This window comes from Gavialis gangeticus, unplaced genomic scaffold (genome assembly GCF_001723915.1).
Source record: "Gavialis gangeticus isolate Ggan-Ray unplaced genomic scaffold, GavGan_comp1, whole genome shotgun sequence".
Taxonomy (NCBI): domain Eukaryota; kingdom Metazoa; phylum Chordata; order Crocodylia; family Gavialidae; genus Gavialis; species Gavialis gangeticus.
In genome coordinates this window covers 94,252,157-94,274,346 of record NW_017729034.1, presented here as the reverse complement: position 1 = coordinate 94,274,346, position 22,190 = coordinate 94,252,157, and the positions used below count along the sequence as shown (strand labels likewise).

The following is a 22,190-nucleotide window of genomic DNA, read 5'->3' as shown; positions in this document are numbered from 1 at the left end:
AAAGTTGGCTTCTATGCCTCCATGAACAGCATAAATTAGGGTGTCAAAACGGGCATGAAGCTTCCCCCTGTCTGAGAGGTTTACACCAAAACTCTGTACCAATATTCTCCTAAAACTTTGTGGCTCTAGTCTATCAGTAAAGAAAAATATTTATATTTTTAGCTTCTCTAAAAGGAGTATTTCACTTTGAATATATACTTTGACACTTAACAGGCTAAGATAAGCTTTACAGACTAATGAACTTGGAGATCTATAGCATAAGCTTTTGTAAGTAGCAGGCTTACTTCATCAGATGCTATAAAGCAGTGGTGTGCAACCTCTTCATCCTGTGGGCTAGATGGTCCACTTTGCAAGCTGGGCTGGAAGATGGCCATGCGCCTGATCCAGCGTGAGATGCTGGCTCAGCCAGGGCCCAATCCAGCCATGTGGGGCTTGGAAATCTGGTTGCGCTGAAGTGGTAGTTAACTGCCACTGATCCCTCAACACCAAATTTCTGGACCCATGAGATGGATGACATAGCTTTGTGGGTTGGATTTGGCCCGTGGTCCAAGGGTTGAGCACCCCTGCTGTAAAGGGACTGGAAGAAGCAAAGCTCCTAAATAGAAAGCAGTAATTAGACTACAAAGGGCAGAGAAGAGAAGGGGAAGGAAATAGGGAGGAGGCACTGCTGAGAGAGGCAAGACAGCAAGACAGATCAGTTAACCCACTGAGGGACATAGGGGTTACAAAAACTATTTCAGGTAATGGGATAAGATGAATCCACCCACAGCCTTGGTTTAGACCGGGGTGGGCAAAATGGTGGATCCAGTTGGTGGTCGGACTCTATTTCCCAGGAGCCCCTACCTGTGCTGCCCCCAGCTGGTCTCCACGGAGAACCTGGAAGCATCAGGGCCACGACCGCACGGGAGATCCATAAAGATCGGCCGGGAATGGCATGGGCAGGACATATGGCTGGGTGGGGAGCTGCTTAAAGCCAGGACCAGGCTCTTGTGGCAGCGACAGTGTAGCGTCAGAGCTGAGGCAGAGCAATGCACAGTCCTGCACGCAGTACCCGCACTCACCGCAGGGATGTGCAGGCAGAGGATTGTGGCTCTGCCTTGGCCCCAGGCTCCCCAAGATCTTGGGGTCGCCCTGGCTCCCCCAAACATCTCGCTCCCGACCACAGCCCCATCCCAGCCGCCTAGCCCCACGCCTTGCCCGCTCGGGTCCCGTCTCTGGAAGTAGGTGAGGGGCAGACAGGACGGGGTGCCCAGGCAGTGGGGCTGGATCCAACAGCACCAGTCATAAGAAGCTGCCAGTACTGGGGCTGCTGGGAAATGGACTCTAACTTTGCCCATGCCTGGCTAGACCATGTATAACACAATCCAGTCTGTGGATAATTTCTTGTTCTGCAATTTCTCGATCAATTTTGTTGTTAAAAGTTTTGTTGTTTAAAACGTTTAACAGCTTTCACCTCTCTGAAGTGACTGGAATATTCCACCCACAGAATTCATCTCTTGGACACCACTGGGAAAGTTTGCAATGGCCACATTACCACATTTCATTGGAAATCAACCAACTGCTACAGCAAGCTCCACACCAGCAACCTTCAGTCCAAAGCACATCGTCTATAGACAAGCTCTACATCACAAACATAGCTGCTCTGATCTCACTGTCTGGGATGCATGTAGAGATTTCTTCAATTAAAAAACTGTAAATATTCAATTTAAGAGACAGACTCAGACCTCATTCCAACCTACTACAATACTAATCCTGAGACAAAGACAACTGAACCTTTTTGGTTATCACCTACAGCCTCCAGCTTGAACTCCTTAGATAGATCATTCATGGACCCACCTGGAAAATGAAGACCACCTCAAGGTAGCCGGGAGGATAAACCTATCCTTGGCTTCCAGGAAGCCCCCCAACCTCAAACTGTATCTCTTCAGCAACAGATTACCTAAATCCTACTCTCGCCATGGCACCAGATGCCAGCTATATCCCCCCCACCAACAGAGACTGCATCATCACTGGCCCAAATAAAACTGATTATAATGCCCAAGGACCATTTACCTGCACCTCCACCAATGGCATATATGCTACCAGGCTGCCCCCTGCTGTCTACATTGGACAGATCCCTATGTGAATAAACACTGATTTGACACCAGTTCCAGAAAGGCACACAAGCCTGTTGCAGAACTGCCCTGGTCACTGCATGCTGGCATGAGAGTGACTGTTCTTAGACCTCAAAACTTTAAATATGAAATTGAAAAAAAAATTGCAGAACAAGAAATCCTCAACATGCTGGATTGTGTTAAATACTGTCTAAAACATTGGTGCTACCTTTTGGCCCCACAGGCCACATGCATGGTGCAGGGCCCAGATGCGGGCTTGATAAGAGTCCATACATATGGATCTGGACTCACACAAATGGATCTGGACTTCACAGTCCCTTGTTTGGCCCCATGTGCTTAGATTGGGGCCTGGGACCCTGTGCCATCCCTGCCTGGCTCCATGCATCAGGAAGTGGGCCCAGGGACCTCATGCCACCTCCACTGGGCTCCATGCTCCAGGATCCGGACCCCAGGACCTCACGCCACCTCTGACCATATTCATGAACTGGGACTGGGTCCTGTGCCACCTACACCTAACCCCATGTGCTGGGATTGGGCCCCAAGCCACCTTGCGTACTATATCTAGTGCTCAGAGTCATAGCCTGCAGGGTTTACTACAGACCTGGTGGCCAAATCTGGTTGAGCAGCCCTGGTCAAAACCAAGATGATGGATGGATTCTTACCCCTTTACCTGCATTAGCCTTTAAAACCCCTATATGCCCCAACGGATTAACTGCTTTGTTTTCCTGTCTCCTACCCATCTTGCCTCTCTTAAGAATGCCCCCTCCTTTTCCTTCTCTCTTCTCTACCCTTTGTATTCTAGTCACTGCTTTCTATTTAACAGATCTGCAACAGGCAATCCCTTTACAGCATCTGATGAAGTAAGCCTACTGCTTAGGAAAGCTTATTGTATACATCTCTGATTTAATTAGTCTACAGGGTAAAAATCTACCCTATCTGACCTCAAACTAACATCCCTAACTGTATCTTTCTCTCTGCTTATTAAGAGAAACAGATTAACTGAAGTGGCCAAACAAACTGTGGCCCCTGGATAGAACATGCTTCACTGGAATTACAGAAGTGAGCCCGCAATCATGTTTGCATTTAATGTAGAGGTGCTGCCCATGGATACTACAGGCATATAGCACAATGCCAGACATTTTAGTTTTTTAGGCTTGTAACCTACCAAAGTCGCAATTCTGAATCGAAAATCAGGACAACGCAACTGTTTCAATCTTACACAAATGTAAGCATGGCCCCTGGCCTCCTGGAAAGTCGCCAACACATTGTGCAGTGTAGCAAAGCTTAGACATTCCAGAGGCAACGAATAAGCAAAATTTTATTTTCAAGGCTTGCAAAAAAAAATTCTGGAGGACAGAAAATGAGAAGAGAAGTCTTAGCAGGCATTAGGTAAAGTGCTTCAAATGCAGCTAATTTATCTTATTGAAGAAAATATATGTCTAGTACAGTAAATGCCTGTTAGTAGAAAGGATTTCTTTGGGTGATATCTTTTATTGGACCAACTATGTAGTTGGGATAAAGTCAGACAAGGTTTCCAATGCAAGACAATTTTCTCAGGTCTCCGATTATAATAGGAAGCTAGCTTCTTTTTTTCTGCTAATTGTGTCTGTGCTACACTTGAGAATTTCTTTCAGCCCCTTCCCTAGACTGTGCTTCACTTGCTTTGCTTAGCTTCCCAGAATCAGAGACCTGAGGTCTTACATTCAAAAGCTTTATCTCAACTATATAGTTGGTCTGATAAAAGATACCACCCTAAGAAACCTGCCTCTCACATAATTTCTGGACCATCACAGCTATAACATTGCTCTTACACTACTGTAACAAGGAAGATACCAACATCTTCTGCTTACAACAGAAAATCCACAACCTAAATCAAAAAACCGGCAGACTACACAGCAACATCTTAAGCCTGTGAGGCCCTGATCTCCCAGTAATCAGCTTCTTGTCCTTTGCTAGTTGTGTCTGCTACGCCTGAGAATTTCTATCAGACCCTCCCTTAGGCTGTGCTTTACTTGCTTTGCCTAGCTTCCTATAATCAGAGATCTCAGGAAGTATGTCTTCAAAAGCTTTATCCCAACTACATAATTGGTACAATAAAAGCGATCACCCTAATAAATCTTTGCCTCTTGCACAATTTCCATCACGGCTACAACATCATTCTTATACACCTGTAAGTAGCAACACATTGGTGCTCTGAGGCTGTGCTGCTCCTAAGCATCTACTGCTGCTACAGGGAGTATCCTATGAATAAATAGTAAGGTAAGTGTTCTGGGGAAAAATATCATTGATTAGCTGTTGCTTTTACTAGGTGCTGCCATAAACAAATGTCAACCATACTGCCAACCCTAAAGTGCAAAGTCAGGGCTCACTAAAATCATGAGGGCAGCTTAAAAATCATGAGACTTTGAAAAGTAATAAATGCTGAGCTCTTTTTCATTCAATTTTTGAGCACTTCAGGGTCATATTTTCATGTTCTTCTCTAGAACTAAGGGATAGGTTTTTAAATGAAATCTGAGATCCTTACATTATCACATAATGCCAAGAACTGGAGCTTTATAGACAACACGGTAATTAAATACTGCATCATGAGATAAAAATCTGAGATGGCAACAGTGGACGTTATGTTTGCCTGGTATTGTGTCAGGAATAGAAACTGGACTCTAAAAAGGCTGGTCAATCAAAATGTTGTTTCAACAGCAGCAAGATACATCCAATATTTTTCTGTAAGCAGGAAGGAGAGTGGAATTAAAAAAAAATCTCTTGACAAATAACATAGAGGAAGGCTCCTTGCTGAGACCTAGTCACAAAATGAAGCCCATAAGTACAGTGAATAAAACAACATTAAATGCATGTTTGCTTGCAAAAGTAAATAAAATCAGGAACTCGAGTTTTCTTTTTGCAAAGTTGGTCAGACTTAGAAAAGTGACCCAATGATTATTGATCCTTTTTGAAGACAAAAATTTCAGAGACAGCTCTGACCAAGAAAGCGCCATTATTCTACAATTTTCTATTGAAAAGCAAAGACAACTTTTAATTCCATCAGTGCCTAAAAACAGCTGGTTGATGATTTTTCCTAAGATCACATCCTCAAATTTTCTTAAGTAACCCTGGTATCAGCTCCTTTATTTGGACATAGGTCATTCACATAATTTTCAGGGATTTATGTAGCTGAACACCTGTAGCAAAACTGAAAGCATAGTGTGAAATTTATTCCAGCTGCCTGACTAGATAACAAAAATGTAATAAAAAACTACATAATGCTACTGAGCTTGAAAGGGAATTAATAACATATTTTTAAGGCATGGCAAAATGTTAGCCAACCTGTTAGTTAAAAGCTTTTTCTTAGTAAGAATTGAAAAGTCTCCTGTCCTTTAACTATTTAACAGATATTCCTCAAGAGCAGTCATTCTCTCGATGACAACTGTAAGCCACTTGAATATGCTCATTACAGTCATCTCCACATTATGCCCTATACATTGGAAATAGTACATGAATGCACATGTGGGTGCATCAAGGGCAAAATCTGTCCAACTTCCCTGAGACAGGAAAGAAGAGGACACAGAGTGACTAGTGCTATAGCATCCTTACAATCCTGCCTTAAGTTATGGGGCCAATTGGAGAGGTCAACAATACTCCATGGCTTCAAGGTTATGGGGTCAGCTAACTTTGGGTGTATGCAAGGCTCCATGTAGTAGGCAACAGTGCAGCATTTTTGTTTTCTTTTAAAAAAGAAAAAGACAAAGAACCTAATACAAAATGCCAATGATCCCACAGGGTCCACACAGAAAATTTAGATAAGGACACAAGGGCTGAGTCTCTGTCAAGCCTCAAAGTTGTTTCAGAATGCAACCTTAATGAACTAATAGGTCCTATGGCTAGTTTGGTATGAAATACACTGTCAACGCTGCAGGGATTTGAATCTGTGATTCCAGGTATGAAAACCTGATCCTTGAAACATGGCACCTTCTTGCCATAAGGTGAATTATTTCTATGCTGGACTAGCATGCCATGGAATGGTATACACACCTTACAGCATGCAGTAGGTAAATGACAGTACAGAAATGTAGGTGTCTACTGGTGCCTGCTGACAAGTTTGAGATGAGGTTTAAGACTCTGAAGCAAGAGTCATACAACTATAAACATTTACAGCTTAAAATTGAAAAGGACCAGACCTTGAGAAAAATATTTCCAGTCCCCAGCCCTCCCCACCAAGTCCTAGCCTTCAGACAAACCCCAAGCTTGCCCAGCTCATCACCAGAAGTAAACTATTTGCTGATCAACTGTCACTTAATGGGACTCAGCCCTGCCTTGACAATAACTTCCTTAACCTGTCAACACATCTCTACTGTCATAACAGTCAGCACTCCCCATAACACAGCAATTAGAATCCACAGATCACATAAGTGTCTACTCCCAAGGATCACAACCTTAACATGGTGGAAAGGATTGTGTGCTACCAATGACCTCAAAAATGATGCCATATGGAATTATGTACTCCTGGTAGACTCCCCTGTGGCAACAAAGTTGAAAGTAAGGTTTCTGGAATAAAAACGATCCAAAAGTAGAAATAAAAAGTTCTCAACAGCGCAATACAAATATCTGGTCACCTAGGTTTTCCTTGGATTAAGGACTCTTTCCTGCGAAGTATCATGTGATTGTTAATGCACAATGGCATCCCCACATTAAAAGAAGACACATGCAGGTGTCTTCCTCAAATAATAAGTCCTACAGTGATGGGCAAGTGGCAATGAGAGGAGGTACTAGTAATTACTGAAAGCCTCTAGTCACAGACTTGCACAGAATGATAGTACTGTATGATGGCTGTTTCATGCTTGGAACTGAGACAGGTGTGCAATCTGGAAGATGCAATCATGAATTAGAAAGCATATTTAGGATCTACTCTGCTTACCCCATATGGGGAAGGGGATAGAAAAGAAGCCTCAAAAAAAGTCCGTCTCATTTCACCTAACTTAAAAACCACATCCAGTGGGATCACGCTATCTGTGGTCCAAATCAAGTAATTAAGTTTGCAACCTGGAATGTCTGCAACCCTCAGGGACAATCCTAACAGTAAACCAACTCAAGTGAAAAACACTCATGGGCAGAGAACTTGAAAAATTTGGTACTAACATTGCTGCACTTAGTAAGAACAGACATGCAAAAGAGGGTCATCTCACAGGGCATGGTGGTGGCTACAGCTTTTTTTGAGAAGGAAATGTCAAAAAGGAAAGACACATCCATGGTGTCGGTTTTGCTATCGAGACCAAAACTGAGATGCTAGAATTTCTGGTTGGCATCCATGACCAACAGACAACATGCTACAGTCATCAATGCTTGTACTTTGACCCTTGATGCGGATGATGAAAAAAAGAACTAAACTTGACCAGGTCCTGCCATCACCCCAAGGAAAATAAGATAATTCTTTGTGACACTTTCAATGCTAGAAAGTCAATTCAATTAGAATTCTTCTTCTAAAAAAGTGTTTGAAACAATCTCATCATCATGAACTACTTTTTCCACCAAAGCAACAAATGGAAGACATCTTGGATGCACATTTAACCTAACTGACTAAGCCACAGTGCATGCATGGGGTTGTTTTGACATTTGTTATCACGAGAGCTATGACCAGTGCAGATGCCTACAAGACAGATCAACATTTGATACATTTCATCATGTACTTTTGTATCATCCCCAAACAATGCAAACAAAAGAAGCAACTAATGAAGAGACTTGATATTGAGTGCTTGAAAGACCCTGCTAACAGCAATAATTTATAGCATTGCCTCACTAATTGCCTCTGACCTCCATCATAATCTTGACAAAACTGATCACAACAGCTAACCATGACAACACTGGGCTAGCTGAGTCATTGTACATTGTTCAGATGGCCTATGTAAGAATCTCTTTATGGACTGTTTGAAGGTTGTTTAATATCTTGATAAACTGAGGGTTTGCTTCAATAGGTATTCAACGGCATTGCTTCAATACTGTTAAATAAATTAGGAATTGAGACTGGAATAATTTCGCCAATTATTTTATTCTGTTCATGCCATCCCTTAATCAAAATTCAACTCAATACACACATTACAAATTCCACCCGAGTCCCAGGGTAGTTTCAGACCAATCAGAAGTACAGTAGGCATGATCTTTGTTGCTAGAATGATGCAAGAAGAGCACCATGAGCAACACCGAGATCTTTACATCTTCATTGACCTGATTAAGGCCTTTGATTCAATCCATGGAAGGCCCCATGGAAGACCCTCATGAGATTTAGATGCCCAATGTAATTTGTTACCATGATCAGACTTGTTCATGATGACATGACAACAATTGTCCTAAGCAATACCTTGGAAACAGACCTTTTCACTATTAGAAATCAAACAAGGATGCGTGACTGCATCGTATTTATATAGCACCATAAGGATGGTGTCATAAGGATGCCTGACAACCAACTACCTAAACAGGTCCTATATTTCCAACTACCTAGTGGTCACTGCTCTAGAGATGGGCAAAGGAAGAGAGTCAAGGACACCTTGAAGGCCAATATGAAGAAATGGGATATTAACATCAATACATGGGCGATCTGAATCATTCCCAAAGATGTTCTGATGTACAACAAGGCATCAATTACTTTAAGCAAACTTGCCTCAGTACAGAGGTGGATAAAAGAGAATGACAAAGAGCTGTGACCTGACATCACCAAGATCTACTTCTTCCTCCTGGAACTATTTGCTACACCTGCATTTGAACATGAAGATCTCGGATCAGCCTCCTAAATCATCTATGGACTCACCGATGACTCTCCTAGTTTTTGGGAAACTGTCACTCTCACATCAAGGGGTTGTTAATAACATGAGTCCATCCCAGAACCTGATATATCTCCTTCAGTGCACCAAATGCCTTCATGGCAACTATGTGGGTAAAAACAGATGAAAAACTACAGACCAGAATGATTGAGTACTGAAAAAAAGATAAAGGACAGACACCAAAACATGGGTAAGAGAACGTTTTTCACAGAAGAAAAAAAAAAAAAAAAAATCACTCACTGTTTGACCTTACAGTTCTGGTGCTTAAAGGAGAGAGTGAGTTTGGGAATAAAAATTAATTGGCTTACTGGATACTAAATACCAGAGACTTAACATAGACAATGACTTTATGGTCCATTATAATCTCCCTGATACTGGCTAACCTCTGCATGAACAATCCTGCTCCTCCCTTATCAAATTTTAACTGCAACTCTCTTGCCCATGGATTACCTGATAATTTCTCAAATACCCTGTTTTTGTTTACATATGGAGTTTTTCACAAGATTTTTTTCTATCTGCTACTAAGCTCTGAGTTGTTTGTTTCTCTCCCAGAGGCCCGAGGAAGGCTACTGTGATACCTGAAAGCTTGCCTATGTCTATCCCAACTATTCAGTTGGTCCAGTAAAAGATATCACCCACAAGATTTCTTGCCACTCACATATTTCCTGGACTGTCATGGCAATAGTATCACCACAACACTATTAATACCTGATATTTATGCTGGCCGTTGATGGGAAAACAGTATTAGCCAGCATCTTTTCAACAGCACATAGAAATATCAGGTCGTACATTATTTCCTTACACTTATCTCAGGAAACCAGGCAGTAGTTCCTTATAAATGCTGATTTAAAAATAACTTCTATAGAAAGTGCTTTGGATGTTCAAATACTGTACAAACTTTCATCAATTAGAAGCCTGTACATTCCTGTAAAAATACATTTTGAAGAGTTATTTTTACATATATTTAACAAGCTGTTAGCTGTAATATAGCTTGGTCCAAAGGGAATTTTGCATAATAGATACTAGCACAAGTCTGTACCTGCATCCTTCCTATCCATGTTACTAAAATCATAGAATCATAAAAAATGAGGGTTGGAGGGGACCTCAGGAGGTCACCTAGTCCAAACCCCTGCTCAATGCAGGACCATTTCCACCTAGATCATTCCAGCCAAAGCTTTGTCAAGCCAGGCCTTAAAAACCTCCAAGGATGGAGATTCCACCACCCACCTAGGTAACCTTTTCCAGTACTTTACCACCCTCCTAGTGAGAAAGTTTTTCCTAATATCCAACCTAAACCTCCTTTGCTGCAACTTGAGACCACTGTGCCTTGTTCTGTCATCTGCCCCCACTGACAACAGTCAAGCTCCATCTTCTTTGGAACCCCCTTCAGGTACTTGAAGGTAGGGCTGTGTGAAACAGCACCATTTCATTTTGACTTCCATTTCGCCATTTCAAAGGGACAGTGTTTTGTCTCACCGTTTCAAAACTCTGGTCCCATTTTGTTTTGTCAAAACTGTTTCATTGTTTCAATGCTGTTTTGACTGTAGGCTATGATGGGGAATCACAAAAATGCCTACAACTTTGTCATTTCCTGCCTGATTCGATGGACATTGCTGGAATGGTAGCCCCTTCTGAGGTCGTGAAGCCTGCCAAGTTTCAAGGAGATAAGTGCAGGGGTTTTTGTAAAACTGCACCTCAAACTGTTCAAAGAAAAACTTGTATCACTTGCCGGCAGCGGCAGCCTGCTGTCATCCCGCACACAGACCCAGGGGCCTACTCCCCCCAGGAGAAGTCTGGCACAGTCCCACATTCCTCCTGGGGGGTGCGGATCCCCAGACCTGCGCACGGGATGACAGCAGGTTGCCACTGCTGGCTGGGGCCAGCACCAGCACTTCCTGGCACTTGGTGCGGGCTGCACCGGGCAGACTTGGGTGCTGGCACTTGCCCCATCTGGCAGCAGCAGTCTGCTGAAACCTCATGCACAGATCAGGGCCTGTGGCCCCTGGGAAGAACTGGGGAAATGATCAGAGAGCTGGGGGAAACAATCAAAGAGCTGGGGAATTGAACTGGGAGCTAGATGTCAATATCAGAGAGCAGCTCTTCCTCCCCTCTTCTCCCCTCCCTCTCCTTAGCTACTGTTTAGCTGCAAGCAAGCCTGGCTTCAAAACTAGAAATGTTTCAAAACTTTTTAGGTGCCCTCGTTTCGTTTCAAAGCTGTTTCGAAGCCTCTCATTTTGATTTCACTGTTTCAAGCTTGAAACATGTCAAAATAGCTTTCAGTCTCTCCTCAGAAGTCATATGCCCCAGCCTCCAAACCATTTTTAATGCTCTCTATGGGACTCTCTCCAACTTGTCCACATCCTTTGTTAGGTGGAGGGCCCAAAACTGGACACAGTACTCCAGATGTGGCTTCACCAGTGCAGAACAGAACTGAATAATTCCTTCCATCAACCTGCTGGCAGTGTTCCTAGTAATGCAGCCCTGTATGCTGTTAGCCTTCTTGGCAACAAGGGCACATTACTGACTCGTACCCATCTTATATCCACTGTAACCCCCAAGTCCTTTTCTGCATTCCATCCTAAGTTCAGGTTTGCACTTGCCCTTGTTGAACCTCATAAGATTTCTTTTGGCCCAATCCTCCAATTTGTGTAGGTCACTGAATCCTAGCCCTACCTTCTAGTGTATCTACTATACCCCACAGCTTGGTGTCATCCACAAACTGCTGAGGGCACAATCCTTCCCATCTTCCAGATCATTAAGGAAGATATTGAATAAAGCTGCCCACAACTGACCCCCTGGGGCAATCCACTTGCTACTGGCTGCCAGCTAGACATTGAGCCATTGATTACTACCCATTGAGCCTCATAATCCAGCCAGCTTTCTATTCATCTTATAGTCCATTCATCCAACCATACTTTAAAATACAACCAGCTCTCTTGGACTCCTTTCTCCCTTAGACTGGCCTCCCAGGGGATGCTGCACATCAGTTCCCTGAGGGAGTCAAAGTCTGCTTTTCTGAAGTGCAGGGTCCATACCCTTCTGCTTTCCTTTCTTCAGGATCCTGAGCTCAATCATCTCATGGTGACTGCTGCTCAGAGGCATCTACTTCTACATCCCCTCCCCCAATTCTTCCCTGTTTGTGAGCAGTAGGTCAAGAAGAGCATGGCCCCTAGTTGGTCTCTCTAACACTTGCACCAGGAAGTTGTCTCCAAAAACTTCCTAGGTTGCACATTCCTCTGCACTGCTGTATTGCCCTCCCAGATGAACTATGTATAAAATATCCATTTTACAAATCTGTTAGTCTTTAGAATCTTTTTAAAACAGTCCAACTGACTGAAACTAACCTATTCTGTTTCTCACCAACCTATATATGTGATTGGCAAACTCAGCAACTGTGTGATACAGTCCTCATAGAAATATTTGGCATGTTCCTCAACCACCACTGCTTTCCCAGGATTTTTCAACAACACTTCTGAAAATAAAGCCACATCTTTATTAATTGTAAATGCAAAACATTAAGGGTAATAAAATGAGTATCTTAAATTCCGAAGCGAAGGCAAAACCCTTTTGTTCTTGAATTAAATAATTTTCTCGAACTATGGTATACTTCTCTGGAATTAGCACAGTCTCAGTAACTATTTTAAACCCTAAGAAACAATTTTATATAATATCTAATATTATATGTAATATTATTACCTATATTCATAAGCATATATTATATAAATCAGACTCATACAGAAACACATATATACTTTGTTTGGAATGAAAAGATGAGATCCTTTCTGCTTTTTGCTGCTAGATTAGGAATTTCTCACATGTGGATGGAATCAAAATCCCCCTACACTGAAAATGTAGGATACTAAAATAAGGGATGTGCTGATGATGGAGTAATTGCCCCATCAGGTTAGATTATTAGAAAAGAGACAAAAGAGGGACAGATATTTAGAAATACAAATTCCATTCCTGTCCTGAACCGATGGTAAAAAATTGCCAGCAAGGAGACCAGAGTCTGTAGCCAAATGCTTTAAATATTAAAATATTACTGAATATTACTTATCTTTTTACATAGATAATCATTAAATTGCAGGTATAGGGAACAGATTATAAGAATTGTTGCATATTATTTCCTTTGTAAATATGTAATAGCTTCAACCTCATGCAATTTCTACATATGACTCCTGTGTTGCAGTTTGTTTTTATAGCTGCCTGAATAAAAAGTTAAAAAAGGAAAAAAAAACCCATACAGAAACAAACATACATTGGCAGGCCATTTTCTCTGAGAGACAAATAATGAGGATTTCCAACAAGTTTCACAGTACAACTCAAAGTACAACCCAAAATGGCACTCTTAAAAATACATTATGGAGCCATCTTGTACAGAAAATCAAATCTGGGAGGCGAGGTAGAATATTCATTTTAGCCTCTGCTGAGGATGAAGAAGTGGTTACTGCAGCATACTTAATCAAAAAGCTAGGTGCCATTTCTGATCAGAGGAGGCTATCAAACATACTATTATTTTACAAATCTCCTTTTAAGCTCATCATTACTTTTCATAAATCCTCGAAACAAAAGCAGCAACTCAAATACTGTATGTTACTCTCTTAATTAACAGGTCTGATTGTCAGTCCTTTGTGCAGACCTGCAAATATCAAAGCATTTGTGAAATGGAGCTGTCTTTTACAACTAAATGAACACAGAAAAAAATTAATACACAGACATCACACAAGCCACATCGTCAATTACGAATAAATCAGCCATGGATATATACTAACTGCTGAAGAACTTTGTGCAATGTTTTCAGAAATTCCAGAGTTAGAACCAAAATACAAATGAAAAAAGAAACATGATAACATGGCCCAATGGAAATAAATGTGCACAAATAAAATGGTTACATGCGCTATGAAGAGATGTGTTGTTTCTATAATTGTATCTCATTTACTAAAAACCTGACAGAAGCACTGCTTTTATCACTTGCTAAATAAGATTTTTCAGGCAAGCTCTTTTTTTAAATATGAGAAACATTTTCCTTGCAAGGAACACGTTCAACTATTTACTCCCTTTCACATTTGAAGTCTTTTCATTCCTGTTTAAATAATACACAGAAAATGACTTCAGATACTTATTTTATCTGCAGAGATTGTTAAAAACAGCACATTCATACCAAACTTTTTTTTTTAATCTGTCTCTCTCTCTTTTCTTTCTTTTTTTAAATGTACCTCTGTCTGGAGAATTTAGTAATGTTGCAGATGAGGAGGAGAGCCGCTTGTTAATGACTGGATCAACATGTTTCGAAAGGTTCATTGTTGAAACAGACCGCCTGTCTGGATCTAAAACAAATGGAGATAATGCTAATTGACAGCCCACATGCAATAATGCAACTTCCTAGTTCACTAATGGGAGAAGGAAACAAGAACAAGAGAATTTCTGATCTACCACTAGAACTTAAAAAAAAAAGAATGAAATGATTTCTCAGCAAACAATTTATTGGTGACTTAAAAGATTTGGCACAAAGCTTTTAAAAAAAAACTAAATTGCACATAAACATCCAGGCTATGAGTTAAGGTTTCAGTGTGGAAGATCTGGGCTGCTAATGCACAAGATGAGGTGTCAATGTTCATCTCAATGCAGTTACAGAAAGGTTGCCCTCTTGATTCAGGCAAAAATGGAAAATTAAGAAGGAGATGCTTTCCTAGACATATAGATACCATTTATAAGAGAAGATATTTAGTAGTGTATGGTTGTGAACCAGGGGGTCGAGACCATGAAGAAATAGGCTAATATCATGAAGATACAGAACTGGAAGATAAAATACAAGGGAAGGAAAGTGAGGAGAAAGAGCAAATAATGGTGTGCACAGGAAAAAAAATCAAAGGTAAGACTAAAGGCTTAAGGGTTCTGTGTGGGCATCATATTCCATATGACAGAATCATTTGTCTTCATATAATGCAGGTGGAAAATCTAGTCAGTCCAATACTGCATGTAATGCAACAGACAAAGGAAGTAAATGCTCTGTGGAAAGCTAAAGAATATTTACAAGGCACAGGCTTTGTACATGGTATTAAAAGGGCTTTATTTTGCCTTTATGCTTGGTGGATTTTAGAATGCAGTGTCATACTACACCACTTGCACACTGAATTGATGCAAAGTCAGTATTTTAACTCTATTGAAATGGGATGGTTGCTTCACAAGTATGGATTATATATGCTTTCTGTTTCAAAAGAGGTTAAGGGCAGCAGAATAAAATGAGGAACTGGCCAGCCAAACAGGCAGACCCCGTGCATTCTCTTCTCTAAATTGGTTCGGGGGGAGGGGGAAACAAGTACCTAAGTTAAAGCTCTTCCAAGGCAGATTTCTGTTTGGGAATCTGACAATGAAAAGATCAAAAGAGACTTAGAGTTTGTTCTTGGCTACTTTTATGGCCCCAGCTCAGCAAAGTACTTTAAGCATGTGCTACAGTTCAACAAAACACTTAAGTTCATATATGGAAATCCAGTACAGCCTGAGCACACGTTTAAGTCATCTCTTAAATCAGGATTTGTCTGAACAATCTTAGCAAAGGTAAGGAGGTCATTTTTAAAAGAGATTATTTACCTTTCAGCTAGATTTTCATGATACTTAGTACATCAACACTAGATATAGCTGTTCCTACCAACTGCATTTAAATACATTTGTTGCAGACAAAATTTGTTTTGCATGAAAATCCCCACTAATCCTTAATGGAAGGATTCCTTAATGCTCTTTGTATTAGCAATAAACTGTATGAGACAACTGTAGAAGGATGAAAAGGAGAGAATTTTTTTCAATTTGATTTTTTTTATCCACTACCACAGAACAACTGCTTTTGACATTGTTTTGTCTATTGTTAGTTCACACGGAGCACAAGAACATCCAATTGTTGATAACACTGATGAAAAAGAATTGGAAAGGAGATGGATGGAACTCTGCGTTCCAGGATTTAAGCTACTCTAACCACTGGTGATTAAGCATAAAGCACATCCACTTGAGGAAGTCTCTCCTACATATCTCTTGTCACCCAGTTCTTATAAACCATGTCCATGTACATTATTCCTTAATGTGTACTGTTCAGTTTGAATACTTCTGTTTAATACATAACTGGCCAAATATCATTCCTTGGTTAGAAAAGTGGTAAAATGTTTTCAATATTTTTTGAGCAAAATCCCAGCCAGTGCAACTGATCAGATGCCTAGGAGATGAGCAGAATAAAAATAAATAGCAGTCGTGTACAATAAAACAAAGTTAAGGCAAAGCCAAAATACAGCCCAATGTTGGTATTCAAATTCTTCTTGAACTCCAAAGGAGCATTTTCATTTTTAGTTGATCAGAATTGTTTGCAGAATTTAACTCAAAGCAACATGATACAATACACTGTACACATTGCACACAGTATTTTTGTGAATTGTGCCAAATCCTTTAAGTTAGTCAGTAATAATTGTCTGTACTTAAAACCACAAAAACAAACAAAAAACAAAAGCAAAACCAAACAAAACTAAATCAAAAAACATTGGGGGCTAACAACAATTCTAGTCTAGGCAGCATGATGTTAAGCATGCATCATGTCTAAGTGATGGTGGTTTAGTTACTGGTCCTATTTCTTGAGGACTAGCTACAGGGGAAGGAATTCACAAACCACAGTGACTTATGTACCAGGTTTTCTAGCACCACCCAGAGATCTGAAATGGTGCTCCAGGCCAGCTAAATCGAGAAAGGTGAATGATGATTCAACAAAAAAACCTAGGGACAGAATGCAAGACAAGGATGTTTTTCAAAGGAAAGAAAACAAAGAAGCAAGTAAGTTACATAAAGGTAAGGTAAGTAACAAATAGAACCTCTTCATAACCTTTAACACTAAATTTAAAATGAAATATATGCAAGGTTACTATTTTCTGTCCTGCAGCAGACAGTTGCACATGCTGTTTTTCCTTGATGAAAGGATGAAATAGTCATTGAAATGTATGCATTAAAAACAAAACACATTTCTTAAGCAGCTTACGCAGATTTAGATATCCATTTCAGATATGAAAAGGAGGAAAAATTTCTGTTACACTTAGCATTTTTGTCAACCATTAATTTCTTAAGGAGAAAAGGGGAAAAATCCTCTGAAGTTTGTGGTCCTGAATATTTGATAAATATTAAAAATAATACAGTATTTATTAGAACATTTTCCCCTTCCTACTTGTATGATCTCAAAAGTAAGACTTGATCATTGCCAGCAGAAATTCTTTATATCATTTTATGATACTCCCTTTGGTACTTGCATGCAGTGGCTTAGGTAGGCCTATACACACTCGTGTACTTATACAAGCAAAACAGCAGAAGTTAGAAGTTGTAGCTATACATAGAAGTGTAGGTTTAATTAATTCCTTGGTGAAAAGTAAGCTTCAGTTTACTTTTCCTTTCTTTCTTCTCTGCCAAGTATAAAGTTAAGAAATTTGCTCATATTCAAAACAGTGCTAAGATGAAGCATAAAGAACATACGCCAACTCACACTGCAGCATCCTCCTGTTTATCAGAACAAGGCATACCCCAATCAGCATAAAGACAGGAACCTTGGCTGAGACACTGGATCTCCCCCTTTACCTGTGTTATTAATGCTGCTGCTATGAAGAGCTCCACCCCAAGACCACCTGTTTTGCTTTTGTTTCGGCTTCTGGCTCCTCTCGATTGTGCGGCGTACGACAGCTTCATGTCGCTCCTTACATGCAACAGGATAACACAAACATACCTGTTTACAGCATGGCTGTTTAACTAACTTCCCCATTGCTATAAACACTAACTACCACCCACATATAATAAACAAGATGTACATTTTCTACACAAATCAGCTGGATTAAGTTTAAAACAGGACTTTCTGGCCATTAAAAATGCATTTGAAAAATAAGAGGTTGACTAGAGACCAGTCACAGCATGTGTGTTAATAGAGTCACTGGAGCTCCTAGCAGAAGTAAGGGCCCTGTTGCACTAGCCGCATGAGATGCGCATCGAGCGAGTTTCTGCCCTGCACTGTTTAGACAAGGCAAAGAACAAGAAGCAAGGAATGGCCCAGAAGGAAGAGTTGACTTGACCAAGGTCACACACCAAGTAGTTACTGGATCAATTATTACATTTGTATATGATGTATGCACTTTTTTTCTGATGAGTTTTTCCAAGTTTTCCATTCACTATGGAAAAACATGGTAAAATGAGGATTTTTCTCATTTTAAGGAGAAATGTGCTATGTGTATGTGCGCATGCACACATGCACATGGCTAACAGCCAGCCTGGGGAGCAGCTCCCCACAGGTAAATCTGGAAGGGGGAGGCTGGGGATTGAGGCCCCCGTAGTGAGGGAGGGAGTTGGGCAGGGCTGGGGCTGGTATCCAGCTGGGGTGTGCATGGGGCTTGGGGCCAAGGGCCAGAATACGCAGCCGTAGGGCCCCAGTGGACAGTGGGAGGGGGCCACAGGTGGCTCATCTGGGGGGCAGGGGGAGGGGGCTGGCTCCCCACTGCTGCACACACTCCCGGAGCAGCACTGGGGGCATGTGCTCCACAGATCTGTGCGCACGGTAGGCCCAGGGGTGGGCTGCCCACTGCAGGCTTGTGCTCCCTGTCCCTGGGGCCTCTGTGGCCCAGCATGCGGGACCCAGTGTGGCAGGGCAGAATAGGATGGGGAGGCTTGTGCCATTGCTGGGAGCACCATGCAGTCATGGTGAAGTGCCCCTGCCAGCTCAGCAGCAATGGCGGTGGCAGCATGGAGTTGTGCCCCTCAGTGCTGCTGGGCAGGCAGTGGCTGCGCCTTGTCATGGCGGCATGGAGCTCTCAGCGGCAGGATGAGGCACCCCCATCACTCTGCTCTGGCCTGCTGCACTGGGTCCTACCCACTGGGCTGTAGAGGCCCCAGGGGGAGGGCAGCAGGGTAGGGAGCCCAAGCCTGCAGCGGGCACCCTGCACCTGACCCCCACCATGGGCTTTGCTCCAGCTGTGCTGCACATGGGGGAGGGGGAGCCATGGGCAGCAGCTGGGGCTTGGGCACAGACCCAGGTTCCTGGCCCCATAGTGCTGGCACCTGGGAGCCCAATCCAGCAGGGGTGGGGCCCTGTGGGTGGGGAGTGAAGCCCCAGTGGCATGGACAGGACACGAGCACATCAGGGCTGCTCAGCACTACAAAGCAGTGGCAGCAGCTGGACCCATGTCTTGGTGAGCAAAGGGGGCAGGGGGAGCTCTGATTTTCCATGATAAAGAACCCAAAATCAAACATAAAAATGCATAGGTATTCAGAATTTATTATAGTGATTGAGACACTGGTAGGCTTCCAAATGGATTTTTTAATGGTAAATATATCAATAAAGCATTATGTTCAACTGATATCTATATATACAGTGGCATTTCATTTTAATTGTGGATTTGGGGTTTTTTAATCAGAGAATTTGCAGGGTTTTTAGCAGGAATTTGTGATTTTAAACAAAGAAAACCAGGATTCTTTCCAATAAGCAACGTATTAGCTAGCTAGTACTTAACTACACTTATACCAAAGGGTGAGCAAGCTAGAGTCAGTCAGAAAGGAACTAAACAATTCATTTTTGGGTATTGCAGCACAACTGAACACAAGTCTACTATAAATAAAACATGTTCCCCAAGTCCAGGTAGATCAGTTTAGCAATGTTTAAAAAGCCTTTCTTTTACAACCTATCCTGAATTAATTTTGCCTTATATTCCAAGCCTGCTGCTAACTTTCAAATTAAATGCTACTTTGCTTATTGCTACTGCATCTAGTAGAAAGCAGGCTGAGAGGTTTAAGGGACTCTCTCTTACCTTGTCCTCTTCTATTCTCTGTCTTCGTTTTTCCTCTACTGCAGTTCGCCTTCTCTCTTCTTTTAGCCTCTGCTCTTCTAATTTCTTTCTGCGTTCCTCCAGATGTTTTTCATAATGTTGCCGTGCTCTCTCTTCTCTTTCTAACCAAACGGATTCTCTTGCAGCTATAAGATAAGCAGAAGTATACATCTGTTTGGAATTGTGATACATCCTGGACTGCCCACATAAGCTGAGCAACTTTTCTTCAAGTGCATGAACAATATTCGCATAAATCACTTTATTGTAAAATCTGATTTAAGATTATGAAATTATCTCATAGTATTTTTAAATTCCTGAACCAATGTATGCATGTACGTATCCCAATTTTAGAGGGAATGTCTAAGGCTGTTTCACACCCACTGGACAGTGGAGGACAAAAACTATAATCAGATCTGCTAAGTTGTAAATATGAAATTGTTAAAAAAAAAAAAAAAAAAGGCAGCAGACTTCTATTTACCTAAAAGCCTCAGACAATTTACAGCACAGCAATATTAACACTTCAGAAGAAAACTAAGACCGACATGGTATCCATGCAAAACATACATCATTTTAAGTATGAGAAAAGTTAATGAAACTTAAGTATTTTGACAAATGTGGACCCTTTTTTGAGTTTCAGTGAAAACTGAAACAAGGCTAATACAAAGTGGTTTAATTTTCTATTGATCATGGTTCTTACAACTCTACCTTAAGACTCCTAACTAGCAGGATATAAAAATAAACACATGCCTGGTTCTGGGCAATATTTCATAGTAATTCTCAACATTCATCCAATGCAAAAAGATGTTAACCACTCTTTCTGACCCTTTTTTACCTGCTCTCAGGATAAAAGGAAAGGTGAGCACCGTTCTCCTTTGTAATAAAGAGGTTAGACATTATAGTTTTATGGGACCTGATCTAACTCCAGCTGACTGATGGGAACTGGACTGGACCTCAGTGACTGACTCTGTATCAGCAGCTATCTCTACTGTTCTGTGAAGTGACAACTTATTCACCAGAGAATCAGGAACTAAGGTGAATATGTTGCAACATACTACATAGTTTCTGCTCCTGAAATGTCTTGAACAACTTGTTTTAGAAATGTTAACCGATACAAACATGCAATGGGGTTGAATATTATTCTCCACAACTTTCTGAATGTTCATACAGGTTCTGTCCAGAACATAGGCCCAAAACATGTTCTGCTTTAACTTGATGCCGTCTGGTAAGACTGGACCTGTTCCATAGCTGTCATGAAAGTTTCAGGCTTCAGGTTTTCATTTTTGTTTGCTTTTGAAATATCTATGACATTTTACACTAGAACCTTCAACACACTGATGAGCAGAGCTGTGTACATGAAGGGAAAAACAACACAAATGTCACTGAGAACTGTGTGGGAGGCTAATAAAGAGAAGGAGACCACTGACAACACTGCAAAAGAGAAGCACATGAATCAAGTGTCAGCAAGAGCTTTAGTTATCAAAAGGGTCAGAAGCCTCTCTTCCTAAGTTTGAGATGACAATTTATAAATTTATATGGAGAGTGAGACTGCTGGCACAACAACGTCACAATGACATGGCACAACAATGTCACAATGAGACTGCTGGCACAACAATGTACCCCACTGGATAACTCCAACTGTCAATCACTTTGTATATTGCAAATACACACTAACAAGAAAAAACAAAATCTTTGCAAATGTTCAAAACAAGACCTGTGACTTATTTCTTATAGCTCAATCCCATCTGAGTTTTCACCGTGACCTCCATGTGAGTCTTCTTGGGAAGAACCCTAAACAAATCATGGTCTCCTGGTATATAATTTGTGTGTGTGTTCTAAACTGCATGTGCACGTGTGCATATGCATATTTCCTTCCAAAATGTACAGCTACAAATATGTTCCAAGTACACTTTGCACCTGTTGTCTCTACTTGATGAGAACACCTTCAAGTAATTTTGGCTTTTTAAACACTGCACAGAGAAAAATGGGTGGCACCAATAATGTTGCTGCAGATGCAGAACAGCAAAGAATTCTGAACGGGAGTGACACTTGCTTGTGAGAGATGAGCAACTGGAACAACCTATCTGTGGGATCATAGAAAACAAAGGTTGGAAGAGACCTCAAGAGTTCATCTAGTCCAGTGGCTCTCAACCTTTTTTGTACCATGACCCATTTATAAACATCAGTGGCCAGTCCTGAACCAGTATCCCTCACTCCTGACCTGCTACCCCCTGCCCCGTGTATGGGGCGGGGGGATGTCAGTGGGGGCCCCAAGCGTCCCTTTGCAGGCTGGACCTCTGTTAGCCTGCAAGGGAAAAGGTACAGAATCTAATTATTGGAGGGTTGCCATACATTTGTCCAAGCTGGAGCTGACCTGTACCTGACAGTAAGATGGGGGGAAGGGGTGGAGGCAGAAACTGCAGAGGGAAAGTGGGGGGGGGGGGGGA

General features: G+C 41.5%; 1 protein-coding gene across 5 annotated transcripts in view; it reads right to left on the bottom strand.

Annotated features, from left to right (window-relative positions):
• The window catches only part of MAP7 (microtubule associated protein 7), a 206,507-nt gene that overhangs the window by 50,245 nt on the left and 134,072 nt on the right, over window positions 1-22,190 (bottom strand). For 3 of the 5 annotated variants that reach the window (XM_019527122.1, XM_019527121.1, XM_019527123.1), the window contains exons 4-7: window positions 19,729-19,892; window positions 17,519-17,633; window positions 16,586-16,672; window positions 14,137-14,247 (exon numbers count right to left, since the gene is read on the bottom strand). In XM_019527122.1, coding sequence (XP_019382667.1) covers window positions 14,137-14,247; window positions 16,586-16,672; window positions 17,519-17,633; window positions 19,729-19,892 — 477 coding nt within the window. The remainder of the gene's footprint in view (window positions 1-14,136; window positions 14,248-16,585; window positions 16,673-17,518; window positions 17,634-19,728; window positions 19,893-22,190) is intronic. The other 2 variants (XM_019527124.1, XM_019527125.1) reach the window with 1 other exon arrangement.